General features: G+C 39.6%; 1 protein-coding gene across 4 annotated transcripts in view; it reads right to left on the bottom strand.

Annotated features, from left to right (window-relative positions):
* Positions 1-153: 153 nt before the first annotated feature.
* fam131ba (family with sequence similarity 131 member Ba) overlaps positions 154-19769 on the bottom strand; it is a 22709-nt gene continuing 3093 nt past the window's right edge. Inside the window, exons 2-9 of one of the 4 annotated variants that reach the window (XM_035680872.1) lie at positions 10719-10824; positions 6616-6834; positions 5848-5988; positions 3636-3791; positions 3373-3542; positions 1706-1840; positions 648-785; positions 154-425 (exon numbers count right to left, since the gene is read on the bottom strand). In XM_035680872.1, the coding sequence (XP_035536765.1) occupies positions 198-425; positions 648-785; positions 1706-1840; positions 3373-3542; positions 3636-3791; positions 5848-5988; positions 6616-6834; positions 10719-10818 (1287 nt within the window). In that variant the 5' untranslated portion in view covers positions 10819-10824 and the 3' untranslated portion in view covers positions 154-197. The remainder of the gene's footprint in view (positions 426-647; positions 786-1705; positions 1841-3372; positions 3543-3635; positions 3792-5847; positions 5989-6615; positions 6835-10718; positions 10825-19769) is intronic. The other 3 variants (XM_035680874.1, XM_035680873.1, XM_035680875.1) reach the window with 3 other exon arrangements.

The raw sequence follows: 19769 nt of genomic DNA, 5'->3' as shown, positions 1-19769 counted from the left end.
GGGGGGGGGGGGGGGGGGGTGCTTCTTGGCATTTAGTTTGTGTACATTACATCCCACGTTTTTCATCTGAAAAAGTTGCATTTCCTCGGACTCAAAATGGGTAAATAGTGGGGAGGGGGTTGGGGTAGAATAGCTGGATTGATTATTGAAGTATTTATTTCCTGTTTTTGTCAGTTTTTTTTTTTTGGCCCTATAATTCAGTTGGTTGCAACAACAACAATAGAGCCCTCCTCCGCCTCTTCGTCCTTCTCCAGCAATTGGACAACACAGGGCGTAACGTCAAACGGTTTCCTCTCCGGGACAGATTCAGCAATCTGTAATGGCAGTCCTGGGCTTGAGCCTCTAGTGGGGGGGACCTCCTCCCTCAGCGGGGATGGGGTCAAAGAGCACGGCTCCGGCTCCAAGGTTAATGTTACCTCTTCTACCTGTAAAGACAGGAAATTAGGCGTTAAAAAGACGATTTGGGATGCTACAGTTGTGTTGTACCACAGGTAAATAAGGCTCTAATCTTTTACATGTTTTCCTCACTTATATAACTCTGTCTTCTTTCTTTGACTGCCTTCATTTTATTCGAATCTCACTGATGTATCAGTTTTTGATTATTTATGATCAAACTTTAGAGCAAAGATGTTGTAGAGGTAACTCACCTTTGTCAGCTCCTCCTCTTCCTCTTCATGCTGCTCAGGAATGTCTTCAGACTCTGGTTCAGGCTCCTCTCCAACTGTCTCCACTACACCTCCGACCATTTCAGTCATCTGTCCACTCAGCTGTCCGACAATGTCCACCTGTAACCAGTTAGGTTTTCTGATTTAATTGCTTGTCTTTTTTTGTTGCACTGGTTTTTAACAGGTTGCATTCTAATACTGACATCAAGTCTTTTTCAGGTCATGGACAATAGTCACAGAAAGACAAAGAAGACAGAAAGGAAGAAAAGAAAGAAGGAGAGAAGATGGACAAGCAGAGTATGAGCTCCCCTGTCACCACAGTTTGGTTTGCCTGTGCAGGACATCAGAGAGAAAAGACAGATACTTAGGTAGGTACAACAGACACAGATGCTGAATCCAAATGCTTAGAGTTGTAAACTTGCGGACTTTACAGCATGCTACTCTGAAGACCGGGCAGATTTAAGGAGGTTCCTTGTGAAAATTCATCAGGTCCATTTAAGGCTGTCATGCAGACTTTTGGCAGTGCTCCATGCAGATTTCCAGCCTGTCTCCTACCTTGCTGACTTCCCTGGCAGTTTCTCCCATCATTCACTGCACTACAGATGTGTGCTAAATATGCCTGCTGATATAAACAAAGCCAGATCCAGAAGACAAAAAGAAATTAGCCAAGATGTTAAACATGATGGAAAATGACCAAAATACCTGTGCAGAATATTAACATCAGCCTGATATTACTAGTGCACTTTATTCCACCTTTGAAGACACGTGCCTGAGAAACGGGATCAAAGAAGATAAACCTTAGCTTCCTACAATAACAAGAGAGTATTAAATGCATAATAAGACATGCTCTAATCGCTATGATGACTATTGTCTCTCTGTTGACTAAATGGACATGCCTGTCCAGTTTGCCTGTGACTGTATATACAGTCACGCACCCCTGTGCCCTTGCAAACTCTCATAGCTGTCACAATATATTAAGCTATCATCTAGTCCGCAAAGTCTGTAATCTGACCATTTGGATTCAGCAGGCAAGTGCCTACGTGGTGTGCCTCAACCTGCGCAGCTCCCCACAGGTCAGCTAGCCGAGGGTGGGTGGGAGGACCGAGACTGTGGATGGTGCTGTTGGGAGTAGCTTGGAGGGAATGGGAGGCACTATGTGGCCTGGGGTCCATGGACTGTAGTCAGATAGGAAAGGAAAGAAATAGAATTAATGAGGATTTACTGTAAAAAGCTTAATATACTTGCAAGGGGTTGATTTGGTTGTTGATCAGTACCAATAATTCAACAGTTACTTGATTTTAAAACTTTTTTCTTTCTCAACTCAGTACAGATTTAAAACGCTCCAAAGCCCCCCAGCTCCTGACATTTTCAGCTGCTCAATAATGGACAATGGTGCTATACTGACATATTGCATCACAACACATTTCAGCTAGGAAGGTTTAAAAGCCTTGTCATGCCAAAACAAAAGACAAAGCCTTTTTATTCTTCTAGCATTTAGCAGCCTTTGCCAGAGACTGGATACGTTTGCCAGCTTTTTTTCACTCCCTTCTGGTCACCGATGATGGTCTGCATCTCCTTTTAATACCCCTTTAAATTATGACTGAATGGTGCTGCAGGAAACGGGGGAAATGTCTCAGGCTCTTATGCACTGACTGATGCTGAGTGACTGATTGAAAAGCTTTATTATAAATGTATTGTAATATATTCAATAGTCTCTTTCACAAGGGAAACCATATAATACACAGTAAAGCTAACAAGCTCATTTCCATTGCGGTCTCGGATCAGTACACCTTTTCTAAGACACAGTCCCTGACCTTTTCAAGTTATTATTTCATAACCCTCAGTTATTTAATGAGCTCTGAGATGTACCAATGCAAGAGCAGCCAACAAAGCTGAAAAAGTCTTTTGGTGTCACAGTTCATCATGACTCACTTCATTTGCAGAAAACCTCCCTGCAGCCTGAGAGCTGGAAGTCAGCAGCTCAGTTACACCAACAAAAGCCACACAGCCCGCACATCCAACCGGTTTAAAGGAAAATGATGTTTGTTATGTTGATAACAAAACAGGAGTCTACAGCCGCACAAGCAGCTCTGAAAGGCTGCACCTAGGCACAGTGGTGCTTTCAGCTAAATGCTAATGTGATGGTTACTATATTTAACATCTTAGTTTAGCATGTTAGCACACTGACGTCAGATAATTAGCACTACTAGAAGTCTAGCTGAGAACCGTGCATATGTGTGCAACAATATGCACCAAGTGTAAACATATTTCATTAGATGGAATCTGTGAACTGATGGTGGCGCTAGATGAAAAGTTAAGATATGACCAAAGTCATTATGATTCATTGTATCCAAACCATAAGGGCTGCCCAAAATATAATAGTAATCCATTTAATAGTTGTTGAGGTACTCAAATTTAGAGCAAAGTGGTGGGCCAACCGTCTGACAGATCTAAAGACAATAAATACATAATCCATGTAGCGTTTATTTCAAAATTTACTAGCTGATGAAAATGTCCTGTATAATAACATTTGAAAGCGTGTTGTGGTAGATATACTACTGACCTGTTAATGATTTTGCTCTAACTATGTGTACACAGTACTAGTGACATGCTGTTACCTCTCCAGCAGCAGTTTGGTCAAATTTAGATTAAAGATTAGAGTCATTAGTAACACACTGCCTAAATGAACAGTCTTGCTTCTACTGACCTGTTGTTGGTACTGCAGAAGCTGTTGCTGCTGGTAGTGGTGAAGGTGCTGGAGCTGTTGGAGCTGGTTGTGCTGCTGCAAGGTGAAATGAGTCTGGTGCTGCTGAAGGTAACCGCCTACTGTCCCCTCATACCCTTCACCGGGTGTACCCCCTGCTCCACTGCTGCCACCTGGAATAACCATACTACACTTTACCACAGTACCTGATGCTCAGACACACAGTCAAATGTTTAGACTCAGTGTAGAGGAGAGTCCATCCTCACCAGCTGCCATGATGTAGGAGCCTGCAGCAGGAGAGGCCACGCCCGAGGGCTGGCTGGTGATTGGTTCCCAGGCATCTGAGGACGACAGGCAGTACAGGCCCTGTGAGACGTAGGTGTGAGGCCAGACATCCGCAGAGGAGTGGTGGAGCACCTGGTCTGTATGGGGAAAAGCAGACCGGTGGGAGGAGTGAGACACAGGAGAACTTAGTTCAAGAGAAAAAGAAAACAAAGAACAAAGAGAGAGAAAGTATAAGAGAGATAGATAAAAATGTAATATTAGCAATAGAAGGAAAAGAGGAAGAAAGCAAATTTCACGTTGCAGATTTGTAGTAACAAGAGTCACAACCACAGATTCACACAAACATTGATTTTAGCACCACTACCAAACCAAAAATAGAGAATGAGAAAACATTAAAATTCTGCAGAAGAGTTGCTCACTTTTAGATTCAATTTAAAGACTTTCTCGTTATTTTCTTCTTTAGTGAAAGTTTAAAATTGCCATGTTTTAAGATGACACATGACATGAAGCCTGTACACAAATCAAAAGATTTGAGCTAATCATTGTATCCACATGCATCACAATGTTTTCCCCAGGATGTAAAATAAACAGTAGAAGCATGTAGGGACAGGTTTGAGACAAAAAACACGAGACACACAAAGATAAGCAGATAAATAGAAGAGACTTAAATCCAAGCAGACCCTAAGCTGCTGATTTATTACCAGCATAGTTTAGATGCTCTTATTAAGCCATACACAGGGAAAAATCTGACCTCATCCAAAAGCTGGTAACTGTAATAACTTTAATAGAAGTATTATTATCCTTATTAGCCTATCTGTAGCAGCACTGTCATTAGTATAATTCATGGAGAGGAGCTAAACACTCAAACTGAGAAACATCCCCTTAGTCTTAATGCTGATATGAAGTAGCTTTTTAATTGTTGCTGTGTTTGTGTGTATGTGTGTTTACTGTGCGTGTGTGTTGGTGTTGCAGGCTAGATAAAGCACAGAGCATAGCACATATGGTGTTGTTAATGAGAGCAGGGATAAGTCCTTGTGCTAACCTACAGGGTCCCTCAGGGTTTGGACAGCGCTCTGCTTTGCTAAACACCAGCAAAGAACTAAAAGAGAAACAGTTTACTCTGTGTACAAGTGAAAGCAGCACACACACAAGTCCAGGTTCCAAAGGATTTTTTTCTTATTTTTGAACAGAAACAGCCACAGAATTGTTTATTTTGTTTAGATTTTCGTGACGTTTTATGGCTGTTCCTGTGAGGTCAGACAGGGTTTCCTAATCTCGCCTAGGCAAATTGCTCTCTTCCCCTTCTTTCTCTCCATTTTATCATCCTATGTGCAACTAAACTAAACAGACATCTTACCACCTGAGGCTCAAACCACAAATCAGGATATGAGTTTGTTTCCCCAAACTGTTTTTGTTTCATTCAGCCAAGTGTAAAGTGAAATCCTCTTGACTTTATTTTCCATGCAGTTCCTTTTCTTATGTGAATACAGCTCATCTTTGAGAGTTTGGCTAAATGTTCTTACCCAAGCACTCATGACTCTGCATCAGAATGTTTTCTGATATTTCAGAAATGACAGGCTGTCATCTGGATTTGTCATTTGGACGTTTTTGACCAATTGCCTGGGAGCAGTGAAAGGCAGAAATGTGCAGCTGTGTGCCTGTCCTCTAAAAGTCCTTTACAGCTGGTCGGCGGAAGAACTGACGTGGCTGTTTTTAGTTTCCAACAGGGCTCTAATTTTCCCAAACTGTGCATCAACGCACAAAATAAAATAGGCGTTTACTGTGTGGTCCAAATACATGACTGAGTGTGAGATGTGTTTAGTGCTATCCACTACAATGAGAATACAGTATCTGTAGTTATACTGTAACTGTATTAGTGGTTTAGGGAGATAGGCTTCAATGTGTTAAATTAATACAACTACACAAATGACATACCCCCTCCCGTATATTATATAACCTCCAACTGTAGGTTTATGACAGTTCCACATCCTTGCACTGCTTCCACACTATGTGCCATCAAGGCCAGGTCGTCATTGTCAATGAGAATTGGTTCTTAGTTGACTTATCTGGTTAAATAAAGGTAAAATAAAATAAAAATACAATATTTCAACCAAATACTGCAGCAGTTTACAACTAGAAGCACTCAGAGCTGAGCCCATGCAGCCATTTGCAGAAAGGTTTAAATTGCAGTACCTCTGCTGGTGATGCTCTCCTGGTTGACCTCACTGAGGTGAGCGACGCTGCCCTGGTTGGAGCCGGCTCCCATACTCTCCCCATCCATCGAGTTCCAGCCAAACAGAGTCGCCTCAGAGATTGCAAACTGCTGCATGATGCCTAAAGAAGGGAGTGAGATGAGTGTCGGTGCTAGCTAATGATTTAGCAACAGCAACATGTAATAATGATAGGATTATCTCTTAACTCACTGAAACATAATTAGAAATACATAAAACAAATCCCAGTCCCAGCTTCACTAACACATACAGAAGTTAATTAGTAATAAAAACAAACAGGATCAATAGTCATGGTGGGGGCGTGGGGGGATGAAGGAGAATACAAAGTGTCTATTAGAAGCGGGAAAATCTGTAAATGTTGTCGACAACAAAAACGTGTAAATAACTGTCAAATATTATTAATTCTAACTTTTTTTGTCGTACCAGATGAGCCAGAGGCAATTAGATTTTCCAAACTTGAAGTGAAGAAAACTTGTGCAGCAGTGGGTAGCAAAAATCAATATTCAAGAAAAAGTGTTCGCCAAGGCAAGTCTTCCTTCTAATAAATCTTTCCGGACTTTGGGGGCAATCCTCAAAAGCATGGGGCAAAATAGGTTTGTCAATATTTCACAATTAGTGTATTCGAACTTCATTTGTGCTGAAATGTCAAATATGCTTTCAAACCATGCAGATAACTGGTCTAAAACACCTTTCTGACACTGTTGCACCTGTACATCCAGATGTCCCTCACCTGCAGCAAAGCGAGCTTCCTTCTCGCCATCACTGAGGTCGCTGTAGGCGTCGTTCTCCATCCTCCTCTCCTTTTCCCTCTGCAGGTTGGTATGCCCTGCGCTCCCCATCGGCCCTGCAGATGGTTTGCCCCAGCTCTGCCACTCGATCATGTGGGCAACACGACCCTGGGCCATGGCAGTGGGTTTGGTCACTTTGTCCTTCATGGAGCGACTCACACCTACAACAGGTACGGGGGGAGCAGCAAGGGCAGACCAGCAGCACACACACAAACACACACAAACACACACACACACACACACAAACACTGTCAAAACTACTTCTGGCCTTTGCAGTTGCCGACAACTCCAACTGAGGCTCAGGGGGAAGTAGAATGATAATGAGAAACTGTGTAATGTTGTAAGAAAAGCTGTTTAATACGTGGAACTATAGGAAATAATGCCAGGGGGGTAATACATGTATAGTATGGATGTAGTCAGAGAATGGGTATGAGGACATGGTAACGACCTTGCAGCTAAAGCGGAGTATATTAAAATCAATTTAGTAAGAGCTTGTCTTGTGTGCTAATATCTTATTTCTTTAAAAAAATTATCTGCCCCGTATTCACACCTGCTCTGTACACCCTCAGTCTTTCTTGTTAACCAATGAGCCCTCCTGCCGGAGTAGTTGTGGGTTGAACTCCTTCCTCGAGAACACAAAAATCACTGCTGCCCTCAAACTTCCATCAGTGGAGCAAAGCCCCAGAATATCTACCTGCCACATCTACAGAACGCTCATCAAAACCTTTTAAATGTGTCGCTTTTCAATTATTACTCGCATGATAATCATCTAAATGAGACAGTCACCACTCACCATCTATTCATATCAAACACATCATTATCTACCCTTTTTAGATGATAATTATGTGACTGCCTACGTTTACATGCACAACATATTCCAGTGTTTCCCTTTTTTTTCTTATTGAGGAATTTCCCTCCTTTTCCCTCTCTCATTTTCCTTTCCCTACTTTTGGTTTAGTTTGTGTACACATGCACAGAGCTGACCGTAAACATGCAGCCATGTGTTTAAAACGTCAAAAACCCAAAATGAGACACATATTCCGAATGTGCTGTAAACAAAGAGAGCTCTTAAAACCTGAATAATTTATCCCACATGTCTTAATCTGAAAAATGCTACCTTTGGAATAAGGAATATCCAAACGGAATATGCTGTTTACACGACCCTTATCAAATGTGCAATATTATTTTATTCAGAAATAGTGGAAAATTAGGGTGCATGAAAGCTTAGTCACATAGAGGTGACCTCGTAGAGCAGTGATTATACGTGTCTGATATTTAAAATCACAATCATTTATGAAATAATAATAATAATGATGATGATTACAAGAGGGTCTGCGGCCTACTTTTTGTGGGTTTTTTTCTTTTTGAGTTCCATATATCAACATTTCTGGGATCTAATCAACTGAAAGTGTGAAATATTCAGATAACTGTATGACTAAACATACTATGAGTATTTCTTGAGTAATCAAATAAAAGAACTGATGAATCTGCTACATATTACTGCTGAAGTTTGCAAAACCTGCTAAATGTTTGGTCAGGTGATGGACAGGAGTGAACAGGTCAGAGGTCAGGTGACAGGAGCTAACCATAGTGGCAAATTGGACAGGGTTGCCTGTGTGCTCCTTAGTGTTTGTTGAACTGAACAGAAAAGGACAAGGATGACGGCTGAAACGCTGACAAACCCGTATTAATAATTAAAGCCATTACTCATCTCCTGGTAAACAGAATAAATGAGATTCATTATACTTTGCGTAATTAAAAACGTGTTACAGAGACTGAGAGAGGCAGAGGAAAGTAATCCTTGGGTGTAAACAGAACGTTGAGAAGCGTCCACTGGCAAATCTCTGCCCAATTAAGATGCAAATACAGGATTCAAACTAGGGACATATACACTGAGTCAAATGCTTGCAGAGAGGCTGATCGATAAAAAAATTAAATTAAAATCAAACAGGCATGAATAAACAGAGACGGATCTTCAGAAAATTGCTCCCCCGGTTCAGGGGGCAACTTACAGGCTGAGTTATAAATAGAAACAGTTTTTCTCCTTAGACAAAGAGAGCCAATCTCATTTGAAAATCAAACACTCCCTGCAGAGTCTACTTGGGGATGGAAATAGGAATGAAAGAATGGGGATGAGGGATGAGGGAGAGTGTTGGGGTCTTGGCTATTCAAAGGCTATAATAATAAGGCTATACACTGTTAAATCATACCAACAGATTTATTAAGAAAAGTGCACCAGACACAACAAAAAACATTTTTTTTTTTCACAAACACTGAGGTGCTACACTTAAACACTACAAAGCACAGAGCACTACAGTTTTGAAGCACAAAGCACGAGATAGCACAAAAGAGTCACCGGCCACTTGAAGTCACGACACTGCACAAAAGACTCACTACTTCACAAATATTGGGCCACACCGCCACCAGCACTGCCACATTACAAATTTCCCAACACGCCTGTGGAGATGCTTCAGTAAGTAAATAAAGTAAGTAATCTCACTTACTTTAGTCTCTTTGAAATCAAAGATCTGATTGGATTTCCATCAATGACTCTGCGAAATGTGTCTGTCATTGACGTCTGTTGTTGATATCAATGGAAGAGAAGGGAAAGTAGGAAGTGAATAGGAAGGGGCACCCACAGGGGCGGCCATGTTGGTTCCAAGCTCCTCCTCCTCCTCCTCCTCCTGTTCTAGAGTGAAGTTGTCTGTTGAGGCGAGGTTTGATTTATAAAATCCACCAGTTATGGCAAAAGTGAAAAGATCTTTCCTGTTTTTTCCAAGTGTGTCAGGTGATTTTTTTTAGCCTGCAAGCAGTGCAGAAACCAAGTGAAAGAAGAAGCAGAATGGAGTTTTTATTTTACAAACTAATCACAAAGAATGACCTGCTCTGGATGCAAAAACTGTTTAATTAGTTGAGTAAAGTGGATCCTAGTGTTAAAGGGGTCGACACATCCCTGGTTTGAGTCTGACCAGAGACCTTTGCTGTATGTCTCTCTCCCCTCATTTCCTGTTAGCTTTCTAAAACAAAAAAAAAACAACAAAAACACTGCAGCCTAAGAATGTTGCCTAACTGACAACCTTGAATGATATTGTACATGTGAATGGATTTAAATACATTTAAATACAATTTAAAATAACTTTTCATTCAAGTGTAACCAAAGCCTTCATGCTGTTGTAAAATTAGTTTCTTAATTAGCTTGTGCTTTATCAAATAGCTATAGACTATTTGGAGCTTGAACCCAGATCATTTGTGTGCCATTTATGGTTTATAGTTATTAAACCTGTTGGCTCCGTGATATTAGCATCCTCCTCGCTTTACGTGTCTTATTTTAATCAAGCTTCAGGTTACTAATGATTGGTATTTACCAGACCAAAAGAGTATGTTGCTTTGGTCACCAGTAAATATAATCCATGGGGGGATGAGTGCGTAATTAATACACTTACCACTCAAAGTTCTTTTGTCTAGACAATTGAGATGTAAACAGTCAAACTACTGTGTACTATGTAAGTAATCTACCGGGAATGTGATCTTGAACGTATTTAGAGGTCCATCACAATGTATCACAGTGTTGCTGCAAAATTTGGTTTTTAGCTGGACAACTTTTTTAACTCCATTCTGCAAAGTGGAATGAGTGGTTTGTTTGCCGAGCAACATAATGAAGCTAAGGCTAAATGGAATAGTAACCCTTACCCAAATTTCAATCATGATCACTACTAATTAGTTGATAAACCTTTTAGTTGGTTTATATTCCCCATTTACTCTCATTCATACTGTAGCCGCTCTAGTAAAAGTGTGTTGCTGATTCTGTTTGGTGATAATCGCAAAACCAAACCTCACATTGGTCATGTGGCTGCTGCACTGCTCTGGCACCAAATAACCATCTGAATAACACACAAAAAGAAACCAAAAACGATCTTTTTACACAACAGGGAACAGGAAGTTTAGCCCCTGTCAGTTCTCAACAACAACTTCACCCTCGACCCTCTGGGGAGCACGTGGAGGCAACATGGGGGCTGTTTTACCATCTAGCAGCACAGACACACACCTGACACACCTGTCAGAGAGGACTTAGCCAGGGCACCGATCCCATAGGAGTTGGCGGGCTTCCTCTTGAGACGAGGCAGAATGGAAGTAGTGTCCTCCATGGACAACTAAAGAGAGAGGGAGGGAGGAGAGGTGTGGACAAGAGAATGTAGGAGGAGGGAGAATGTCGATTAAAGGAAAAATGCAATGTGACAGAAAAAAAAAAGACAAAATAAGATGAGAGAGAGATAAATGCAAGAAAAAGACAATGGAATAAAAGAAATTGAGGTGAAGAGAGCAGATGATTGAAGATTTGGAAAATAGTTTGAGGGAGAGAGGAGAGAAGAGAAGTTGTCACAGAGGGAATAAGAAAGGAGGGTTAATTAACACCTTGTAAATGTCTTACAGGGATCACTGATTGAAAAGACGAGAATCATTGATTTACTGCAGCTAAAAGGAAAAATGGATACGTAAAGGATGATTCAAAAGCAATTTAAATGGACAACAGAGAGTCTTTTGTGAGCACAGCAGCTGGTAATTCGGCACAAAATCATCATGAAAAACTTGATATGGAACAATCACTGATGAATCGTGTTTTCTTTTATACAATACAAAGATTAGATGGGTGAATAGTGGAAACAGAAGCCAGGGGACTTATTTATTTTCATCCAGGTATAGCAGAGAGAAGTTTTTATGATATTGAGAGAATGTGTTGCTTGTTTTGCTTAACGTCTCTTCTTCAGGGCAGAGACGGAGGCTTAAACCTGTCTTCTCTAGTTCAACAGTGTCTCTTCTCACTCGACCTTCCTGTGAAATACATGAAATACATATACTCTGGTTTTACTTGAGTGAATGAAGCAACAAGTAAGCCCCCCAATGAACAACATGTAAGCCCCCCAATAAACATCCCTGATTCAAACACCCTCAAAAGCTAGTGTGATATAATATTAGAATTGTGATATTAAAGGTTAAATTGACTCATTAAACATATTCCACATGTTGTTCCTCTCCGGTGCTCGAAGATAATCAGGACTATAGATACTCCATCAAGACACTAATACCAAGTGCACAGCACACCAAACTGAAATTGCTTATGCTTGTGTGATTTCTACTGTACTTCCTGGCGCCAGTGCTCATGGCAAACCAACCAGCAAACTAATGAACACAGAGACAGAGCCTGGCTCTTAATGAGGTCCTCCCAACGGCTAATTACAGCGGGAAATAGTGGGGAAAACATGTGGACTCTGTTACACCGGGGGATTGTGTGATAGATGTGATGTAATATTTGGAGTTAAACTGCTGTAATTACTGTGTAAAGACAAACTGATATTATCTGGTCCCTCTGTGGTGTACAAGCAGAGTATCATCTAGGTGTTATCCTATCTGCTGTGCATGTAGCAGTTACATAAGGTGGTGTATTAATACAGCAGCCAGTAAGTCTGCAGGCATACAGAGGTAGATGTTATAGCAATCCATGATCATAGATTTCCCCTGCAGTATTCTCGTGTCCACTAGAGCCTGTTCACCCTCAAATGGAAACCAGAATTGAACACGCATTCTTTAACAAAAAATATCTTTCTCAAGTTCCCTTTTTGCTTTCCCATCTTCCACAGTCTCACAGTGTTAATGTTAAATATAAGCTGAATCTGAGTCTGACAGTGGTGCCTAAATAAATTAATAATAATAATGCATTAATAAAAATTCTTTGTATTGACATTAATTCAACCACATGTAAGGTAAAAGGGGTCACTCATAGTTACATACCAACTCTGCAACCATAGTTTTGGTTGGCTCATTTATTGCATGGTTCATTCTCTCAGCTCTCATCAAACACATTTCAAGCAGCAGAAAGCAGCGGTTTAAAGCAAACATGCTCTGATTATCCTACTTCCTGCCCAACCCCAAACAGAAGACAACGTTAATAACTAGAGTATCTAGGAGTTGGTGGATAGAGCTAAAAGGAGAGTGAATATTGGACTTAAATTCATCAGGTGTGTCTGTTAGATGTGCAAATATGAAATGTTACCAGAACACTAATTTATTCACCAAATAACAGCAGGAAGCTATGAATCAAAGTTTATTTCTCCATGTGAATAACAATAATCAAGTGTGATAAAAGCATTTTTGCTAGCATTTCACCTCAGCGAAGGATGCAAACTTGGTCCATCTGGCTAGGAAAACAAACAACAATTACAAGAATTTGGTGTCGACCTAAAAGTCAAACAATCCTCCCTTAAGGTCTTTGTGTAAAAGAACATTTCTCCAGACCCCTGTTACTTAAAACAGAAGTATGTCTATCTGAGATCATTTGCCTTCAAGCATGTTTGAGTGCAAATAAATTCTGTTGAAGGTACAGAAACAGCTCTGTTGCGATGAACTTCATCATGCAGTGCTTTCAGTAAAAACCAGAACTTGTACGAAGTCTTCAGCTGTGGATGAGATAAGCTTATTACAGCCTGTTATCTGTGGCTCTGTATATATATGAAGCTTGCAGTACAGTAGATTAGCAGAGGGCCAAGAGAGGAGACGGATGCAAGGGAAAGTTTATGGGGAGAAAAAGAAAAACTGGGGGATAAGAGAGAGGGAGAGGGAGTGGGAGATAGAGATAAGAGAGAGAAAGTGACAGGAAGAGCCAGGAAGGGGCGGAAGGGTAAACAAGCAGGATGTCAACTTATGCACTCAAAGCCCAAACTCAGGTAGTTGGTGAGCGATGGAGGGGGAAATGACAAGAAGAGATTTAGGGAGTGAAAAGGAGATTGAAACAAACAGACTTACATTGATTCCTTCCCAGGAAAACTCGGCACGACCATGCTGGGGAAGGGAGGACAGGGGAGGAAGGAGAGGGGAGGGAGGAGGGGAGGAGAAAAGTACAGGTATAGCAAAGGCGGGAAGAGAAGAAGGAGATTTGAAAGAGGGAAGAGGAGTTTTGGGACATAGAAACTGGTCTTAAGCCTTAGTCCTGAATTAAAGTAATTTAAACATATATTTTGGATATTAAGTTGTTGATAAGCAGTTTCCTACTACAGATCTGTGTGGACCTTAAGATTTCACTGTCAGTTTGGAAAGTTTACTTGAAATTAAGTCTGTAATAGATCTAAATGTTTTGGTTTTTTATCTGGAACTACTTTATATTTTAGGTGAATCTGGTCTTTTGAGTCTTGAAGTTTAAACTTCAAGCTCACTGCGTGTGTTTGTTATCGTTTTAGTTCAATTCTGTAGTTTTATTATACGTGATGAAATTACATCAGTCGCATAATTAAACTATAGCATGTTAGTTGCATGTGTTGTACGAACTGTGGTGTGTGTGTGTGTGTGTGTGTAAAAATAAAATGCAGCAACCTAATCTCACAAGATTTAACAGTGAAAGAGCTTTAATGTTAATGAGTGAATGTGTGGAAAGGGAGACAGAGGACATGAGGAGCAGTAGGTGGAATAGAAGAGGAATTATAGAAAGTGTATTGTGTGTAATACTGTGTGTTGTCAGCTGCACCATCCCTTTGTCCATCTACAATGCTCAGAATGTTTAAGTAACCAATGGATACCATTCAGCCGTGAACCTGTTGCCGGGGGCAACAACAAATCCGATGGGTGGCCAAACCTGCACACCATTTATTGTGTGTTGTCATTCACATGCACGTACATACACACAAACACACACACACAGGCAATCATGCATATTCATCATACTGTACAATAGACACAAAGACAGGGAGAGGGGAACATTTTGGGAACTGTGGTTGCTCCAGAGAGAAATTAAATACAAACACAAAATGTTTTTTGGCCCTTTGTCTAACAGCTTGTTATCATAGTTGTACCGTTCAAAGCCACAGATCACAGACTGCATGAGAGGTGAAACTTAAAATTTCCTGAACTTTATGTCAAAGTAAATGACAAACTTTACCTCCTGTCCCCTCGATGTTGCTGCTGCTGCTACAGAGCTGACTCAAATAGATTTTTATTTATGGTCATGTGAAATGTAAATTGCATGATCTTTAATCTTTAAAACTTGTTTCCTTGTGCATTAACAGCCCAGTTTTAGTGAGAACATCTTATATAGCGAACCCTTTGATACAGAACCCTCCTACATTCTTGAATTTCCCTCGGGATGAATAAAGTATCTATCTATCTCTTTTGAGAGATATTAGCGTTTATTGGGCACTTATTTACAGGAACAATAAGAACAACCTGACTAACTGAAAATGTGGTTGTTGGTTTTATTTCTATCTTCTCTATACGTATGAAGAAATAATAATATTAACAGAAGTGGTTCTGGTGTCCCATACACCCACTAATAGACTAATGGATGAAGGGAAAAAAACACATTTTAAAGAGAAATAAGCCATCATCTGTGGGTAGGGTGTGGCCTAAAAATCCAATTTCATGCACTCTAGTGGATGGTTAGCAATAAAAAGCTTTCTGGGCTTTTAAACAAACCATATCAGCACACTGGCCTGTCTCAGGATGTCTTGTCTTAAAATTAAAGCTACACAGGGTCAACTGCTGGAACTTCACCCAAAAACACATTTATTATACATCAGTAAGCTGCCGACAGCACATTTAACCAGCCCAACTGGTCTACAGTGTTTTATACCAAAGGGGAGAGAGAAGAAAAACATACAACAGTGACTCTTTTAATTCTGATGCTTTGATTGGTTGGAGAAGTGACCATAGCCAACAGTAATCACACATTTATTACACAGACATTGAAGCAACAGCATTCCTTTGTGGGGGAAGATGTTCCTCTTATTTCAGCCTCAATTGTGTGATTTTAAATAAATAAGAGGTAGATTCTTACATAAAAATCTAATCTTGTGCAGCTGGTGCACCATTCATTCCTCTGTTTTTGTGGCTGCTCAGACAGAGGCATTAAATATTAGATTTTAAACAATAAAAGTAAGGGAACAGGTAGCTGGAGGAAGATGGACAACCTCATTTGAACTTGTCAGTAAAAGAATAAGAACAGAAAGAAAGCAGTGTACCAACCAGTGGTGATAAAAAATTAAGATTGAGCTTGGCCTCTGTCTTTGTATTTATTCATGCTTTAATCAGCAGCTGCCGGGCTCAGAGACTCCATAACTAAAATATCTACATGAATAAATGTGAATTTGGGTCTGACTTAGTTTAAGCCTTATTGCCCTGATTAACATTTTCCGTCTGGTGTCAAACACAGAGGACAGTTAGCAAATTGAAACCATAGGCGAGCCGGAGCTGGAATTAATTCTGTCTTTCCTGTAGGCCCCTTTCGCTTTCTCGGAAGCACCAATGTAATATTCATGTCAAAGATGTTTATTTTCAGGACAAGTGAATGAGGAATAAGAATAATCCTCCTCTAACAAAGCCGCCCCTGAGATGGCAGAGGGGATTTAGCAAAACCTTGCACAAGTAACCGGTCGCCTTGTCATTTTTCTTTCTTCCTCAGATCCATATTAACAAGAACAGGGAAATATCTGAATAATAATTAACACAGATGCAGTCACATGCACACCTGGGTAGAGAAACTACAGCTTCTGTTTAATTTTTTTAACCTTAATTTATTCTCCTTGAACAAACATGTCGTTAATCACGAACGCTCGCTGGGTAAAACTCACACAGCTGACGGACTAAACCGAGCTAATTGAATAATGGTTTATTAAATCTCAAGAGCTAATGAACATGCTCAGAGATGGGGCTGCAGCTTGGACTGAAGCAAATTAATCTTTCAACAACTAGAATAAATCGCTCAGAGATCTTTAGAGAAGAAGGAATCATCCCATTATTATTTTAGAGATAATGTATTTGGTTATTACTCAAATCTATTCAACAACTGTAATATATTATTTTATGATTATGACATTTTTAGTTAAATGTTAATGTATTCAGTGTGAAAAGGGTTATTAAGTAATTTATGACCTCTGTTGGTGTCTAGTCAAACAAATCTAGTGGATATTATCTCCTCTTTGAATGGAAGCTCTTTTACTTTCAATGTTGCTATGATACCAAGAAGAAAAATAACTTTATAGTTAATAAAGGATGGGACTAATGCCAGATAGAAATGAATTAGAACAACTTTTGGGTTGCCAGGTTGTGAGAAATCTCTTGAGCTTGTTTACATCCTGCTGATATGATACTTGCTTTATCTTTTAAGCTCTGTAATCCATCAGGAAGAAGTGTAGCCTTGTTGTAATAACCCTTACTTGCTAATATCTGTAACTGAGGATATGACTTATTAAAATGTGAGAACCCCAACAATGATCCATCAGCTGTGCAGGTTTAATAGGAGGATACACCCAAAAATTATGCTTATTGATTGCCTATTACTAATACATAAAGCATTAGTAAATTATTCATTAACAATTTGTTACAACTCATAAATGCTTGAGTATAGAGTAGTGCTATAAGGTAAATGCTAACTCAGTGACAATGCTAACATTGATGTTTAGCAGGTATAATCTTTATCACATGCACCACCTTAGTTTAATGTGATAGCATTCTAATTATCATCAAACATTAAGTACATTTAAATTGGTGCTAGATGAAAAGTCGGGGAGTCACTTTTTACAGTTCATCCTGAGGGAGACATGAATGTGTGGACCAAATCTTATGGCAATCCAATAATTGTTAAGATATTTCACTGAAAGAACAAACTGTCAACCTCAGTAGGATTCTTCTTCTGGGGACCGTGAATTTCATCCATCTTTGAGATATTTCTGTCTGAACCGAAGTGGTGGGCTGAGCAATCGAACAACTTTGCCATCTCTAGAGTCACAACGATAGCATGGCTAAGAATCCAAATTACAGCCCAGTGAGTCAGAAGGTGGCCCAGCTAATCATTGTAATATAATAATCTTGGTATTGATCAATGACCCTGTTATTATCATTTTGTGCTATGGAGCAGAAAACTGCAGCTGTTGCCCTCTCAATTATTCAGAAAATACAAACAGAACAGGGTTTAGGGTCAGCATGGCTCACATAAAGAATTAATAACTGTGTATGTAGGATGTAGATGATTTATAATGGTCAAGTGTGTGAGGGGATGGTAATAGTGGTGTCATCTCTGTCCTTGGACTGTGTCAGTGTGTGTATTATTAACACAGCTTGCGTCAGAGGTCGCAGGATTTGGATTCAGAAGCACCCCTCAGTGTGTGAATATTAAGCTCTCATGGTCAACGAAAGGACGAAAAATCAGGCGTCATCACCGCCTCTGCGATGTGTGTGTGTGTGTACGTGCTCTTATTTTGGATTCAAATTGACTCCATAAAGTATATAACAGCTGAGCTCCTTCCTGTAGCCTCGTCAATAGTGGATTTTCCTGAATCGAAGTGAGACGCAGCAGCATTGTGCATGCCGAAGTTTAAATCCATTCAGCCACGATAACATTGACTGTCTCTCAGTAAACTGACATTCTCAGCTCAACATTTAACTCTGTGCCCAGCTGGTTAAATCAGCTCTTTATACTGATGGAAATCACGCATTTTCCTGAAGCAGACCGTTCACACAATAATAACTACCTTCCATCCAGCCTTCCATTTTCTATACCTGTTTATCCTTTTCAGGGTCACAGGGCACTTAAGCCTATCCCAGCATGCATTGGCCCAGATGCAGGGAACATAACTACTTTCTATTCTGGTTCCTTTCTTCTGTCTGCCTGTCTTATAATGGAATGTAATGTCGATATATTGCACACACATTGCTACTTATCATTTACACTACAGTAATTGTAATTGCGTATTCTAATAAAAACATAAATTTTATTTTATAATAACAGCTGCTGATTACAATTAAGAACTGATTCAGGTAAGCACAGAAAAAACATATTTTTTATAGTTTCAATTTCTCTTAAAAGGGTGAAAGATAAATTATGGGGTTCATTTTCATTTCTTATTTCTTTCTTTTACAACATAGAGGTTGGCCCCTTGGGTCAAAGGGGTTAAAGTTTATCAGTGGCTCGGTGGGACAATAAATCACATAAAGAATAAAATAGCACATAATAGAAACCAGTGATAGCGGTTTGTACTGCATGCAAGATAAGCAATTCATTTGAATTTCAGAGCTGTGGGATCATCTTGCTTAAATAGCTGCTAATCTTGAAATAATTTCATTAGTTTTAGTGTCACTTTATGAGGAAATTCAGTTTCCCAAGCTTTTACAAAATATTCAAATCCTGGTGGGGAAACATTTCAGATTCGGATAGAAAAATGGAAAACATGAAAGAAACTGAATAGTGGTGAGCTATCAAGCAGCAGCTTTAAAAAAATGTCTTTGTGGTATCATCTTTCAGAAACTGATTTCTAAAACGTTTACTGAGGAAAAGCACTAACGATAAATGAAGTCTTAAGTTTAGCTGCAGCTAAATCTCAGATCTGTCAGTGTTTTCAGTCCTTTTAGTCAGACTTAGTGTGAATTTGGAAGGCCCATATCCTCAGAGGAGATCTGATAGGAGCACTCAGTATTGATCTGACTTTTAGTGGAACCACAAACAGGCTGATGTTTCAGCTAATGTGCCTTTCACTGAGCCTAATGCTACAGGGACGTTGTTTAATGTGTGAATGTGAGTCCAGCACGATGAGCTCATAGCTTTGGTTCCTTTGTTCATTAGTAAAACATGAGCTGTAGTTTGTGTCTAAATGTTGTGTTTTAAGGTTCCTTTCACACCTTATCTGTTTAGTGCACTTAAATAACAAAATGTATACATTTATTTTGTATATAGATACAGTATATAGTCCACCACTTTTGTTCCGACTGAAATATCTAAATTATTGGATGGATTTCCATGAGATTTGATACCCAGAGGATGAACCCTCTGGTGAACCAAAAACATTTTTACAGAGCCCCCAAAGTCCTACAAGTGAAACTTTTTTATATGACCTTATTGTTATACTATTACTATAACCATCCCATATTCCTCATTCATCTGTCTTAATCATGAATTCCCATATTATGGGGTGATTGTAGTGATTTTACAGTATTTGTTGGTCTAATAGTAAAATTACAGATGTATTATTAATGAAAAATCATAATGTCAAAATTCAAAAATTCTTTATTAAGAATGGTTCTGGTTCTATACTATATTGTATTTTTAGATATTTGATGCTTT

The sequence above is a fragment of the Morone saxatilis genome, unplaced genomic scaffold (genome assembly GCF_004916995.1).
Source record: "Morone saxatilis isolate NCDOM2014 unplaced genomic scaffold, NCSU_SB_2.0 Contig9, whole genome shotgun sequence".
NCBI classification, from domain to species: Eukaryota; Metazoa; Chordata; class Actinopteri; family Moronidae; genus Morone; species Morone saxatilis.
This window is presented reverse-complemented; position numbering and strand designations above follow the sequence as displayed.